General features: G+C 39.7%; 1 protein-coding gene across 1 annotated transcript; it reads right to left on the reverse strand.

Moving 5' to 3' along the window:
* Positions 1-1,734: 1,734 nt before the first annotated feature.
* htr2ab (5-hydroxytryptamine (serotonin) receptor 2A, genome duplicate b) lies at positions 1,735-8,628 on the reverse strand. Its single transcript, XM_077199500.1, has 4 exons — positions 8,498-8,628; positions 7,621-8,241; positions 3,138-3,338; positions 1,735-2,984 (listed from the first exon to the last, which is right to left on the reverse strand). The coding sequence occupies exons 2-4, from the start codon at positions 8,003-8,005 to the stop codon at positions 2,194-2,196; spliced, it is 1,377 nt and encodes a 458-aa protein (XP_077055615.1). The 5' UTR covers positions 8,006-8,241; positions 8,498-8,628; the 3' UTR covers positions 1,735-2,193.
* Positions 8,629-12,843: the final 4,215 nt, after the last annotated feature.

A 12,843-nucleotide genomic window follows, 5' to 3' on the forward strand; every position in this document is an offset into this window, starting at 1 on the left:
AGTGAATTCTGCGCAGGTTCTGCGTACGCACGGTTTTATAAGTCTGAATACTTTTTGCGTATGCCTTATTTGGCTTTCTGGCACACGTAGGGCCTACACTTTTAGTAAGGATCCTATTCACAGTTTTATAAATGAGGCCCCTGGAAAACGCCGGACCGCACCCGCGTGCAGTGTGAAAGCCCTTACCTGTTAACATGGGTACGTAAAAAAAATACGCAACGCATATGCACTGCAAACGGAGTATAAAGGCTGATTTATACTTCTGCGTCGGACCTACGCCGGAGCCTCTACGCTATACACCACGCGTTGGTTTTCATTTATAGTTCTGCGTCGTTGTCCGCGTTGACGCGCAATTACACATGCAGAGGGAACTTGTGAAACCTGAGGGAGGGGCTAGCAGACCAATCACAGTGCTTGCGTCCGCATAGAATTGACGCGTTGTAAAATTTTTGGAGAGGTGCAAGTCAGGGTACGCCGAAGGGTACGCGCGCTACGTACAGACGTACCTACGACATAGCTACGGCGTGAGTTCAAACAGAAGTGTAAATTGGGCTGAAGGCTGATTTATACTTCTGCGTCGGACCTACGGCGGAGCCTCTAAGCTATTAACTACGCGTTGGTTTTCATTTACACTTCTGCGTCGTAGTCCACATTGACGCACAATTACACATGCAGAGGGAGCATGTGAAACGCGAGGGAGGGGTTCTAGCAGACCAATCACAGCGCTTGCATCCGTACGGAGCCCCTAAAGGGACGTGGTGGTGGATAAAAATGTAGGATGGGAGAATAATTTTTTTTTTAAATCTTTAGTGTTCCCTAATCCCTAGCAAAACTTTTGCGTTCCCCCGAGAAACTTTGCGTTCCCTCGCAAAACTTTTGCGTTCCCACGCAAAGATATTTGCGTTCCCACGCAATAGTTTTGCGTTCCCTCGCTAAGATATTTGCGTTCCCACGCAAACCCTGTTATGAGCTCGGACAGACACTTCCTGTTTAATGTCCCGCTGGCAGTGCTTCAGAGCTACGTACGTTAATGGAGCGTCTCATAGTGTTTAAATACTCAAATATAAAGAAATGCGGTCAGTGCTTAACTCAAGGAGTTCAGTGAAGCTGGCAATATATTCAAATAGGCTATTCGAACTTCTCGGATCAATATTCTTGAGCTAAACACAAACGACACCTATTTACAATCTCAGTAACCTAGACAACGAGCTAATTCGCCTCATAATACAAATTTATCTCTAAATAGCCGATTGAGAGACAAGTCCAAATAAGGGGCCGTCTGCAAAGTGCAAATTCCCAAACCCTTCTGCACATTTTATATTATTAAAAATATTCTATAGCTTCACTATGACACTACTGTGGCCAAATTCAGTTCACACATCACCGCTCTCCTGCTGGTTATACTACAATACTTAGTGAGATAAAAAAAAAGCATAATTGATAACAGTCACATGACTGTCATGAAATTTCAATTGTCTTTAATTAGCAATGACATCAGCAGCCACACAATGTTTTGCACATCTGTCAAGATTAAAAGTCAAGTGCTGTTTAGACACTTTCATTGAGCCCTCCTCAATATCTCGAGTTGGTCTGTTATTGGCCTCCCCCTTCACTTTGTCTGCATTTGTTTTTCTTTCAGATGGCATTTAATGATTCAATGGTGTTTCATTGTTTGTGAGTTCATTTGACAAATCCCGTCCTTTTGAACAGACCATAAACCAGTCGACCAAAATCTTCCTTGTACGGTTTATTTAATCTACCCACATATCATGAACAGATCTTCACAATACAATCTATTATAAATTAATGAACATAAAACTATTCCTCACCAGAAGCAAGATAAAGTGAGAAAGGTGACGTATTTCATTCATACAGTGGATATTTGTGTAAAGTAAACATATACAGTGAGTTTTTTTTACAAATCTTGTACAAAATAAACAGAAATTTGTGGTGTGAGTCCCAAAAAAAGAGTCGTGAAACTTTATTGCTGTTGGAACAATTTAAAGCATCCGTCTTCTCTTTTGGCTTTGAGCCGTAGGTAGTATAATCTGCTGACTGTGCTATGCCGCACAGGTGGACACATGTTAAAGTAAAAGACTTATTTTTCCAAGCTTTTACACCTACAAAAAGACGGTCTCTAAGGTCTGTTGATGTGAGCCATAAATAAAAACTCTCTAGAGTCTGTTTCTAGTCTCACAAATGGCTTACTACCTCATCCCTTTCCTGCTTGTTTTGTGTGTTTCTAGAGTTTGACCTATCTGTGTTGGAGAAGCCCCCAGAACGGCTGCCCTCTGCCCTCTTCCTTAATGAGTTCTCTACCTTCAAGGGAAGCCCGGAGGAGCTGTACGCCAGAGGAGGGATGGTGTTGACAAGTATCATCTGCAGAGGCCTCCTCTCCTCATGGTAGCGGCAACGCATGTACCGGGCGAAAGCGGCACGGTAAGTCTTATTGAAGAGCGTGTAGATGAAAGGGTTGACCGCTGATGACAGATAACCCACCCAAACAAACACGTTCATCAGTCCCCCCACCAAATCTTCGTCACACGCCGAGCCGCACACCACCGCTATCACGTTTGTCACGAAAAACGGACACCACATGATCACAAACAGAAGGAAGACCACGCCAAGCACTTTAGACGCCTTCTGCTCGTTGCTGAGGGACTGCATGGAGCGGCGGCTGGAAGCCCTGTCACGGCAGATAGACGAACGCGAGAAGAGACGCTCGGAGGAGAGCGAGCCACGAGGGAGAAGTATAGTGGACGACCATTTTGGACGCACAACGAGTTGGTCCAGGCACAAAGTCGCTTCGCTTTGCAGAGCACGAATGGTGAGAAAGTAGGTGACGACCATGATGATGAGCGGGATGAAGAACGCCACAAAAGAGCCAATCAGAACGAAATTGTTGTCCGTCAGTTGGCAGCTTTCATTCCGGAAGACTTTGGAGTGATCGTGCAGGCCAAAAACTGGGACAGGCATGGAGATAACTTGAGACAGATGGAGACAAAATGAGAGTAATAATACAGCTTGGTGGTATGGTTTGGCATACAAGTGCTAATAGATGCAGTCTCGGTTGAATAGCATTCCAGAAATGAGCTGGAAAGCAATTTCATACTGGCTTTGAGCAATCTTGAACTTACCCACAGAGATAGTCCAGGCTGCTATGATTTTGACTCTGGCTCTAGTAAGCGAGTTTGAGCGGCTGTGGTGGATGGGGTTACGGATGGCGATGTATCGGTCCAGAGAAATGGTGCACAGGTGCATGATGGAGGCGGTGGAGAAGAGAACGTCCAGGTAGATCCAGATAGGACATAAGGCCTGGGGGAGTGGCCAGGTGTAACCTAACACATAAGAGACACAAAAAGTGTCACATTCGGGACAGGCAAATACTTGTGTGTCATTGGTTACAGTCATATAATATTGAATATTCATTTATCCTTCATGGAGCAAGGAAATCTTGGAGCAAGGAAAGACGTTCACATTGTCAAAACCACAAATTTACTTGTTTTTGATTAGTGACCTACAAGTAGGCTAGTGCAGAATTCTTTTTTACATCATAATGTTGCATTCTTATGCAACTTCTTCCAAAAAATATTTAAAATCTTCTAAACATTTCAACAGTAGTTTATACACATTATTCATATATTATAACTATTATTAATTTAACATGCAAAGAGGGCATTCAAATGGTCTTAAAAGAGGCTTAAGGAACAGCAGCAAACTAAATAAAAACAGACTTTTAATTTTAAGGGTCAGGGAGAGGATGAGAAGTTCTAAAGTGTGTGTTTGGGGTACAGAAAACTCGGTTGCACTTTATTTTACAGTATGTGCACTTACGGGACATCAGTGTACTTACCTAAGAAAGTACTGGTTAATATAAGGTATACTACATGCATTAAGGTTAGATTTAGGGGTAGGTTCACGGTTTTTACCTATTAGTTACCCAGTTATTGTAATTACTATAATAACTACATAGTATGTACATGGGGAACATTAAAGTGCTACCAAAAACTTTACTTACATCATAATTGGACCTCAGGGTAAAATAAATAGTAAACATGTATTAAATAACCCTTTTAAATGGAATTTGCATTATACAGGAGCAAGAAGTGCGATGTTTAGTAATTGCTGACACACAACTATGCTAATACACAATTACTGTTAATCTGAACTTTTCATATCTAAAACATGTTTTGCTTCTTCAAGTCCATTACCACCAATAATAATCTTGAAAAAGTAGGGTACCACTTGTCACTGGCAAAATAAAGTGTTGTATTTCATGAGAATCAGCCTTTTAGTTTGCTGACTTACAAAGAACAGAAATGTTTTGGAAGGCACTGTGTCTCTGTATAATACAGATTGAATCTAAATATAAAGAAATGTGTCCTGGAATCAAAGATGAGAGAGCAGAAGACTCTCGGTTGCAGATAGAGGCAGTGGAAGTCATCAATAGCACCATCACACTCAATGGTGTGCTTCGAACTGTGAAGTCATAGAATCTCCCAGAATTCTCACAACAGGTTCGGCTGAAACAGAGAGCCATGTTTATATCAGTGCCTGGAGTTTCATGTAGGCTATATAAATTCAATTACTCTCAACCGGTTATATAATAACATTACATCATGCGGGACTAACCTGTTTCAGAGGGCAAAAGATGATACAGGATCTTGTAGCTGCTGTCACTCAGAATGAGTTCTGCATTGCATGTGTTTGCACGTTTGATTTAGAAACAATGTGTTATGTGTGCTTTAGGCTGACTTTACTTTTGTCTCGGTTTTCATGTCAAATTCGGATCTATAAATGATAAACTCCACCAGTAAAAGAAGAAAGAAGGAAAATAAATAATTTAAGCTGTGTTATCAGAATTCTGTCCATACAACGCCAGCTGTCATAACACCAAAAAAACACATATGTCTGATAGAAACAGGAAGTGGCGTGTTTTATTCTCCTTGGTCAAACTATTCAGTACATCAAATAAGAAGCATAACAATTTTTGCTGCATAAACACACACCGAAGCGCAGTATCGTTACTGCATAATTAATTTCTCATCAAAGCGCTGGAAGGAGTAGGAAGAGGGATTTCTCTCCCCATGCGTGAATACAAGCAGACTAATTTAGGACACACCAGACGGCCCATCACACACTCATTATGCACTGAAATAAATCACCTTCCAGCAAAATGTATGGAGGCCTAATTATTGTTTATACATCTTTTTCCAGAGATACAAATGTTAGAACACAAGAAAGTTTGCTATTTACACCTTTGACATGGAAGAAACTCACTGGAGACATCTAATGAGTGCTGATTCTGTGCTGCTGAAATTTAACATTTAATTTAATATTCAAAAATAATATTGATCTGCCTGCATTGACACTGTTATACAAGAACTGAACTGAGCTGGACAATGACATCACGGTTTACTCCAGAGCGGCTATATAAATTAACTAAATTAATAACTTTTTTAAAACAAAAATGAAACATCACTGAACTTACTTAAGCTGGACTGTGACGCTATTTCCTTCTGGAAACAAACTTTTTTGGATTATTTTTCTCTTATCTCTGTAAAGCTGCTTTGAAACAATCTTTATTGTAAAAAGTGCTAATATAAATAAATCTGACTTGACGTGATTCTGTAAAACAGCTCAAATAAAAAACCTTTTGACACAACTTGTGTTGTTTAAAGGAATGTTCTGGCTTCTAAACAACTTAATGTCTATCAACAGCATCTGGGGCATGTTGTCGACAATAACAGAAGTCAGAATTATCATCTATCTATGCTAAGAAATGGCATCACCCATGCTGTTGTGTTGATTATTGCAGAAAATAATTATGGTTGATTTTTCCCTCAGTTTGCAAAAACAAAGAAAAATGTAGCCTATGTTGTTATAGTTCAAGGCATTCCATATATTTTTAGGCAGTAGATGCAGTTTGTGTGTTCTGTACAAATTGAGACGTTAAACCGAGGTCCTGACTCTCTGTGGTCATTAAAAATCCTAGGATGTCCTTTGGAAAAAAGAGATGTGTTTAACCCCGGCATCCTGGCCAAATTTGCCATTGGCCTCTGTCTATCATGGCCTCCTAATCATCCCCATAAATATACACTGATTGGCTTCATCACTCGGTCTCCTCTCCACCAGTAAGCTGGTGTGTGTTGGGCGTTCTGGTGCAATATGGCTGCCGTCGCATCCTCCAGGTGGATGCTGCACATTGGTGGTGGTTGAGGAGATTCCCCCCTTCTATCTAAAGCGATTTGAGTACCCAGAAAAGCGCTATATAAATTTAACTAATTATTATTGTATATTTCTTTACAATAAATATTGTATTTATATACATTATTGTGTATGCAATTGGACTCTTGTGTTGTGATATACTGTGTGACATAAATAGTGACATAGACTAAATGTTGTTTCCAAAATGATTTCCTTAATTTGACAGTGTATCTTATTTTGGTTAAAATAGCAATGATTCATCTCAATGCAAAACAAGACAATAATAATGCCAAAACATTATTTTGTTAAACATTTAATTAATATTCAAAAAGTATTACACATTACCTTTGACAGCCCTTAAAAAACATCCACCTATACTTTTATGCTCATTTTGGGATATCACATGAAAAAAACGCTGGATGGAAACGCCAAGATACGCATAAATTCTAACAATGCTCATAAAAACCATATACGCTCAACTGAGGCAGATAAATTTTTTATCCGTGAAGAAAACACGCATAAACTACGATCGAAACACATTTACGAATCATTTCCTCGATTTGCATCGAAAAAGACATGTGGCTTTGCAATGGGACAGCATAACTGGACCAACCAGTGGACTGATCTCATTGCACAGCATCTAAAATGCTGTTTTGGTCATTCTGAGTTGCCATAATGTCTGTCGTCAAAGTACCTCCTAGAACTGTCTTATACAGCAGGCATCCGCCTTAGAAAGCAAGTTAACAGGAACACATTATTGCGTTTCGTCTGCACACTCTGTGTGGTAATATATTATAAACATTATTATATATAGTGGCTTCACCTACTGCATCAACTTTCATTTTTCTTGGTGATATTTATCGCCAGTTTATCAGGAAGTGACGTTTATGTTCTCTTCAACAGGATGGAAACGGTGCTTTTTTCGCAAATGTTACATGCGTTATTGCAATTTTGCACATAAGGTGCCCAATTCTGTTCTTGGAGATCTACCTTCCTGCAAAGTTTAGCTCCAACTCTGATCAAACACAACTGAACCAGATCTTCAGGAGCACTTGATAATTACAGACAGGTGTGTTGGATCAGGGCTGGATCTGAACTCTGCAGGCAGTTAGATCTCAAAAAACAGGATTGGGCACCCCTGTTGTAAACATTCTCACCTTGTGCGTATTATGCCTACGGTATACTGGCTTAAAATTGAATCATGGGAGTTGAAAGACTGAATACAACTTTGCATTGCAAGGTTAGTAATCAATTTTATCACGTTAGCCTTATGTTAACATGTATAATGTTCATGTCTTTAGGCTATACTTTCAAAACTATTTTGGGAAAATGCCTTGCCCCATAGACTTCTATTGTTTATTACTGCAAACTGACTTCATGTATGATGATATGTAAAAATGTAAAGAAACTCACCATAGAGAATCGTCAGCATGGCTACTGGCATTACAAGGATACCCAGAAGCATGTCTGTAATGGCTAAAGACCTCAAGAAGTAGTTGGTGGCATTCTGTAACTTCCTCTCCAAGCTCACTGCCATGATGACCAGAATGTTTCCTGTCACTGTGATGATTATGACCAGCGAAATCAAAAGAGCCAGCCAGTTCTTCTGGCCATTAAAGGTCAAATCAACCGACCTATTTCCGTCTTCACTACAATTGAAATCCATTGAGTTATTGAGAACTGCACTTCCCAGAGACACCTTCTGCTCCATGAGCCAATGTTCAGCGCTTTTGTCTTTCAAAATCTCATTCGATATCCCAGAGGATCTGAGCTCAGCAGTCGTCCCATTCAGAGCCATTAAAGGACAATTTTTTCAAGCACGACATCGATTAATTCACGGAACTGATAGTCCGTTTGAAGCGTTCCATGGCACTCCAGGTCTCCGCAGTACAAAAGGTTCCGGTTTGACATGTTCACATTCACCTTCAATAACCTCCTGTTTTCCACACCCCTGTTGATGGTTGTTGTACACAGATATTTAGAGCTCCTTGGGCAGATGGATTGTGATTCAGAATTGAGGAGGGAACTTTACAACTGCTTTTTTAAGCAGAGAGAAAGAACGAATGAGAACACATGAGAGACTGGAAAGCACTGATGTTTCAGCTGTCCTGGTTTAAACAAAACATCACATAAACACACGAAACATGCTATCTACGCACTGCTTCATTCCCACATGAACACATATTGCATGCAACCACAATTCTCAGACTAGTTTCTCCAGTAGCTAGACTCATTCTAAAAAAGTGTAGAACATCAAACTCTGTGTTTATGTTGTGTTCATATACATTACCATTTAATCTAGAAATTTTTTCCGGTTTTCTGCCGCTCCGAACACCAGAGCTGGAGAATGAGCCACTGGTGATGTGGGCTTGTCACATCAACCCAACATGTGGTCCTGTTCCATTCATCCTTTCTCTTTTCAGCACTTCGGTCTCTTATCTCCCTCCCTCCCTCCCTTCCTCTCCCTCCCTCTCTCTGTCTCTCTCTTCTCTCTCTCCCTCTCTCTGCAGATAGTTCTCTCCAGCTGTAACTAAAGCCAGACTGTTTGAGCTTCCTCCAGTAAGACTTGTCTTTGAGTGTTCCCTTGTGTACTTGTCAACTGAAACAAAGACATATGAACCTTTTTTTTTTCTTCACACACATTTACGCAGAAATTCAAATGAGCTCTTCAGGCAGGAAAACAATGGAGGAATGCTCCATTTAACCTTTTAAACTTAATGCAATTTCAGGAAAACCGAACCATTACAAATATAGAACAATATTTAGTATAAATCAGGTGTTTACATCAATGAAAATAGCAGGTAGCCCATCAAAGGGGTGGTTCACCCAAAAATGAAAATTCTGTTATCATTTATATCACATACCCAAAATGCCTATATGCATAAAAAATTTGCCTATATGCACACATTTTTTTATAAAAAAACTCTGTTTTTTTGTCCTTAATTATTTTGTGTTTTCGCAGAAGAAAGATATTATACATGTTTGGAACAACATGAAAGTGAGTAAATGATGGCAGAATGATTATTTTTGGGTAAATTATTTCATCAAAAGAAACATCACTGGCTTTGAAATGATGGTCAGACAAAATACATCAAGTAATAATAGGCCTATAATAGAGCACCAATTCACTTTTCACGAGTTCACAGTTACATATAATTATATAGAGTAAAGGATATGCGTATTTGGGTTACTGTCCGAGGTGAGGGCTCCGAGCTCGGAATATGGCCCGAACCCAGAGTACTCCCCCCATCCCAGGTTGGGATAGGAACAGTTAGAGGTGAGGAGGTTGAGTCTGCTGTATATTTTATTTTGTAAATTGAGTTGATTGACTGAATGCACTCCTCCATGTTAATTATAATTAGGTTAATTATCTGAATGTGCTCCTCCCGGACTTTGTACATAAAACATCATATAAGGTGCTGGAGTTGATGTGCGAAGCATCACTGTCTGTCAACTAGCAATGTGATTTTGCATCGGATAAAAATGACATTGATAAAAATTGATATAGCTCCGTTGATTATAATATAAATAAGCCTAATATTTTCATTGATTTATTTTATTGATAATATCAAAATTTTTGTATATTAGATTGTTTGTCAGTTCAAACCAGTGTTTTTTTTTCGATGGTTCTGAAAAGCATGACTTTTATATTTTTATTTGCTGCCTTTCACATCACAGCTCATTTCTGGGACAACCTGCGTTTGTTGTGTTATCATCAGCCAATCAGCACTGTCATGATCATTTTCTTACAGCTGTTTAGTCACATGGCATTACAGCTCAAATTGACTCAACTGTGAAGATGGCAGATGGCAAATTGTGTAATTCAGGGGTGGTCCTGCACCAGACGACTTTGCAAAAAATGTGAATGTTAACAGATAGTTTTCCCCAGATATTAAATACCTGCAAGCTCAGGTAACTGAAAATGAATAGGCAAATATTTGCAAAAAAAAAAACAGTAGTGTAACCCCCCTACAGTAGGGGGTAGTGTAAATTACATTTTAATAATCTGAAGAACATTTTTCCACTATAAAGAACCTTTTCTGTGTGTCCCATTTATCCCTTTTATCCTGAGCTTTTATGCATTTACAGCAAAACCAGGAGTTTGTGTAATAAAGCAAATTTTTATAAAAAGAACATGACATTTATCATCCTGCAAAAGGTGTTCCAGTGATCCCCATTTCTTCAGGATATAACCTAAAATAATCCAGGTAAATTGATAAATTTTCCACAGAAGACCTCTGCCATCAGGATATTAATAATGCATTATTAATACACATCATGAATAAATATTTAATATTGTCCAAGAATACATCCTCACTTTTATTAAAAATGGGTAGAAAATGAGAGACTTCTTCCTCTAGGCAAAATTGGGAGAGATAGATTAAGGTAAAGATTGAAGAGAGGGAAATAGATACAGAAAAGAAAGAAGAGTAAAAATGAGGCAGGACCAAGAAAAAGTAAAACCTGGGTAAACATGGCGAGAAAAAGAAAAGTAAGAGAAGGAGAGACAACCTAAGAGTTAAAAGAGCGTAAACAGAAAATCCATAGATCATTGGACCTGCTAACTGTCCAAGGTTTGTGATAAAAAAGGCAAAGTGAAGGACGGACCAGAGAGGACAAACAGATGTACAGTAGCAGAAGGGAAGTGTTCAAACTGTAGAGGACAGAGCTAGGGAAAAAACTCCACCTTGCCTGTCTCCATCCATATAAATGATGGATCGCTCGGCTGGCAGACAGACTGATAGAGCATTCTCTTTCACTCACTCCTCCGGTAATGGAAGTATACTGTGTGTGAGAATAAGAAGTAGCTGGATTAAGAATGTGTGTGTGTCAAGAGGCTCCCGGCGGTCCTGTAATTGCTCACCTGGGAGCAGTAGCAGATAAGGGGTGCGAGATATGGTTCAGGTGTCAGACTCTGTTCTGCACACTCTGCAGTGATTATGACCCTCATCAGCGCTCCTAAAATCACCAGGTCTGGAGAACGTGATACGTTTAACTGCGGGAGGTCTGAAAGAAGCACGGAACCAAAGCTGTGCTGTACTGTTCAATGCCCAAACGAAAATGCAAATTCACAAAAGAGCTATCCAAATTTTTTTTTACCTTCATCACCCGGACACCCTTACACTTTACTAGAGAACCCTCACTAATTTCAGAAGCACCCTCTCAGTGATTTGATTCTGGAACCGGGCCCGTTTATATAGCCAAAAAGATAAAATTCTGATAGCTTGTAATGTAAGCAAATGAGATCGTTATAACAGTCCAGCAGACTACTTAGATAAAATGCATAGGCAATAGAAATCAGTCACTCTATAATTTCCAATATTATGTCTTAGTAAGATTATATTTAAATGCTTTCATTACAGCAAAAGGACATGTGTGTACCACAACCCGAAGATTTTTTAGATTTTTTAGAAAAGGCCTTTTACTTGACCATTAAAAAGCAAAAGGCGATTAAAAAGAAAAAGGTCTGAAAAAATGTAGGAGTGTCCTCTTTTAAGAACACTACAGTATGATCACACAAATTTACACACACATATAAGCACATATATTATGCTGGTGTAACACCATCAAGCATGTTGTAATTGCAAACATAGCTACTCAAGAATCTCTGCTGTCTCCTTTAGTTCCCACAAGCACAGTGTGATCTAACAAACACACATTTCTCAGGCGAACCCACAGTCGACAAGCCTGCACCAGCTGGGGAGACTGTTGGCTCTCATTTATCTGATAAATACTTCATGGCAACCAATTAGCACGTCCCATGTGTATTCAGATACAAGCCCTCAATCACATTAAAATCTGTTTGAATTATATTAGCGGCTTGTGATACTATAAAGTAGATGTTATGTGGTGGCAGTGAGCCTAGGGAGTAACAGACTCACACACACACACAAAACAATCATAACAATCATGTCAGAACATGTTCCCTGTAGCTTAAAAATCTGCAGACTCCTATCAACCTTATAAAGTGAGCTGAAACTATAAAATTTAATTTCACATATTAAAATAAAATTAACATTTCAAAATCCGACTTACTAAGGAATCATTATTGTAGGCTCATACAGTATGTATAAAAAAATATCATCAAAAAAGGATAACTTGAAGACCCTGTAATACCTTTTTCAGAGCTGCTTTTTTTTGTTTCAGAGCCCACACAAAGTGCATCCAGTCACAAAGTAAAGATTATCCTGCTGGATAGTAGACGCCATTGCAATGGCCTGTACGAGCTCACTCCACAAGAGGCATGACCTCTTCCTGGGTTATGGTCAGTGGCGTATACATTGGCGACATCTGTGCGGCGGCCAGCTGGTCCTCGCCGTCCACCTTCGCCAGGTTTTACAACTCGGACGTTCCTGCACTTCAAGCACGAGTCCTCTCTGTTTAGCTGGGTTTGACCTCAGAATGAAATCAACCCATTAGTATTCCCCTGGAGGCTCCGACTCAGGGTCCGAGCCCCTTTTTTATAGTTGGTGAATATCTTGCCCTTGATTAGCCCTAATGCCCTCTAGGCTCTTATATCGAGTGTCTTAGGCTAGGGCCTTCGAACAATTGTCGTTCTGCAATCATCGATTGGACTGGTTCCCCATCGTGTTTAGCGACAGGTGTACCGTATTGATAGGGAACATACTCGGTTAC

This window comes from Siphateles boraxobius, unplaced genomic scaffold (assembly GCF_051911475.1).
Source record: "Siphateles boraxobius isolate OS27281-9 unplaced genomic scaffold, OSU_SipBor_1 41, whole genome shotgun sequence".
NCBI classification, from domain to species: Eukaryota; Metazoa; Chordata; class Actinopteri; order Cypriniformes; family Leuciscidae; genus Siphateles; species Siphateles boraxobius.

Bases quoted from the DNA above. Each gene is read 5' to 3' on its own strand.
- htr2ab (XM_077199500.1), bottom strand. From the start codon at position 8,005: ATGGCTCTGAATGGGACGACTGCTGAGCTCAGATCCTCTGGGATATCG. The intron at 3,339-7,620 runs GTGAGTTTCTTT...CTTATGTGTTAG, and splicing joins CATGCTGACGATTCTCTATG to GTTACACCTGGCCACTCCCC. The intron at 2,985-3,137 runs GTAAGTTCAAGA...ATCTGTCTCAAG, and splicing joins AGCCTGGACTATCTCTGTGG to TTATCTCCATGCCTGTCCCA.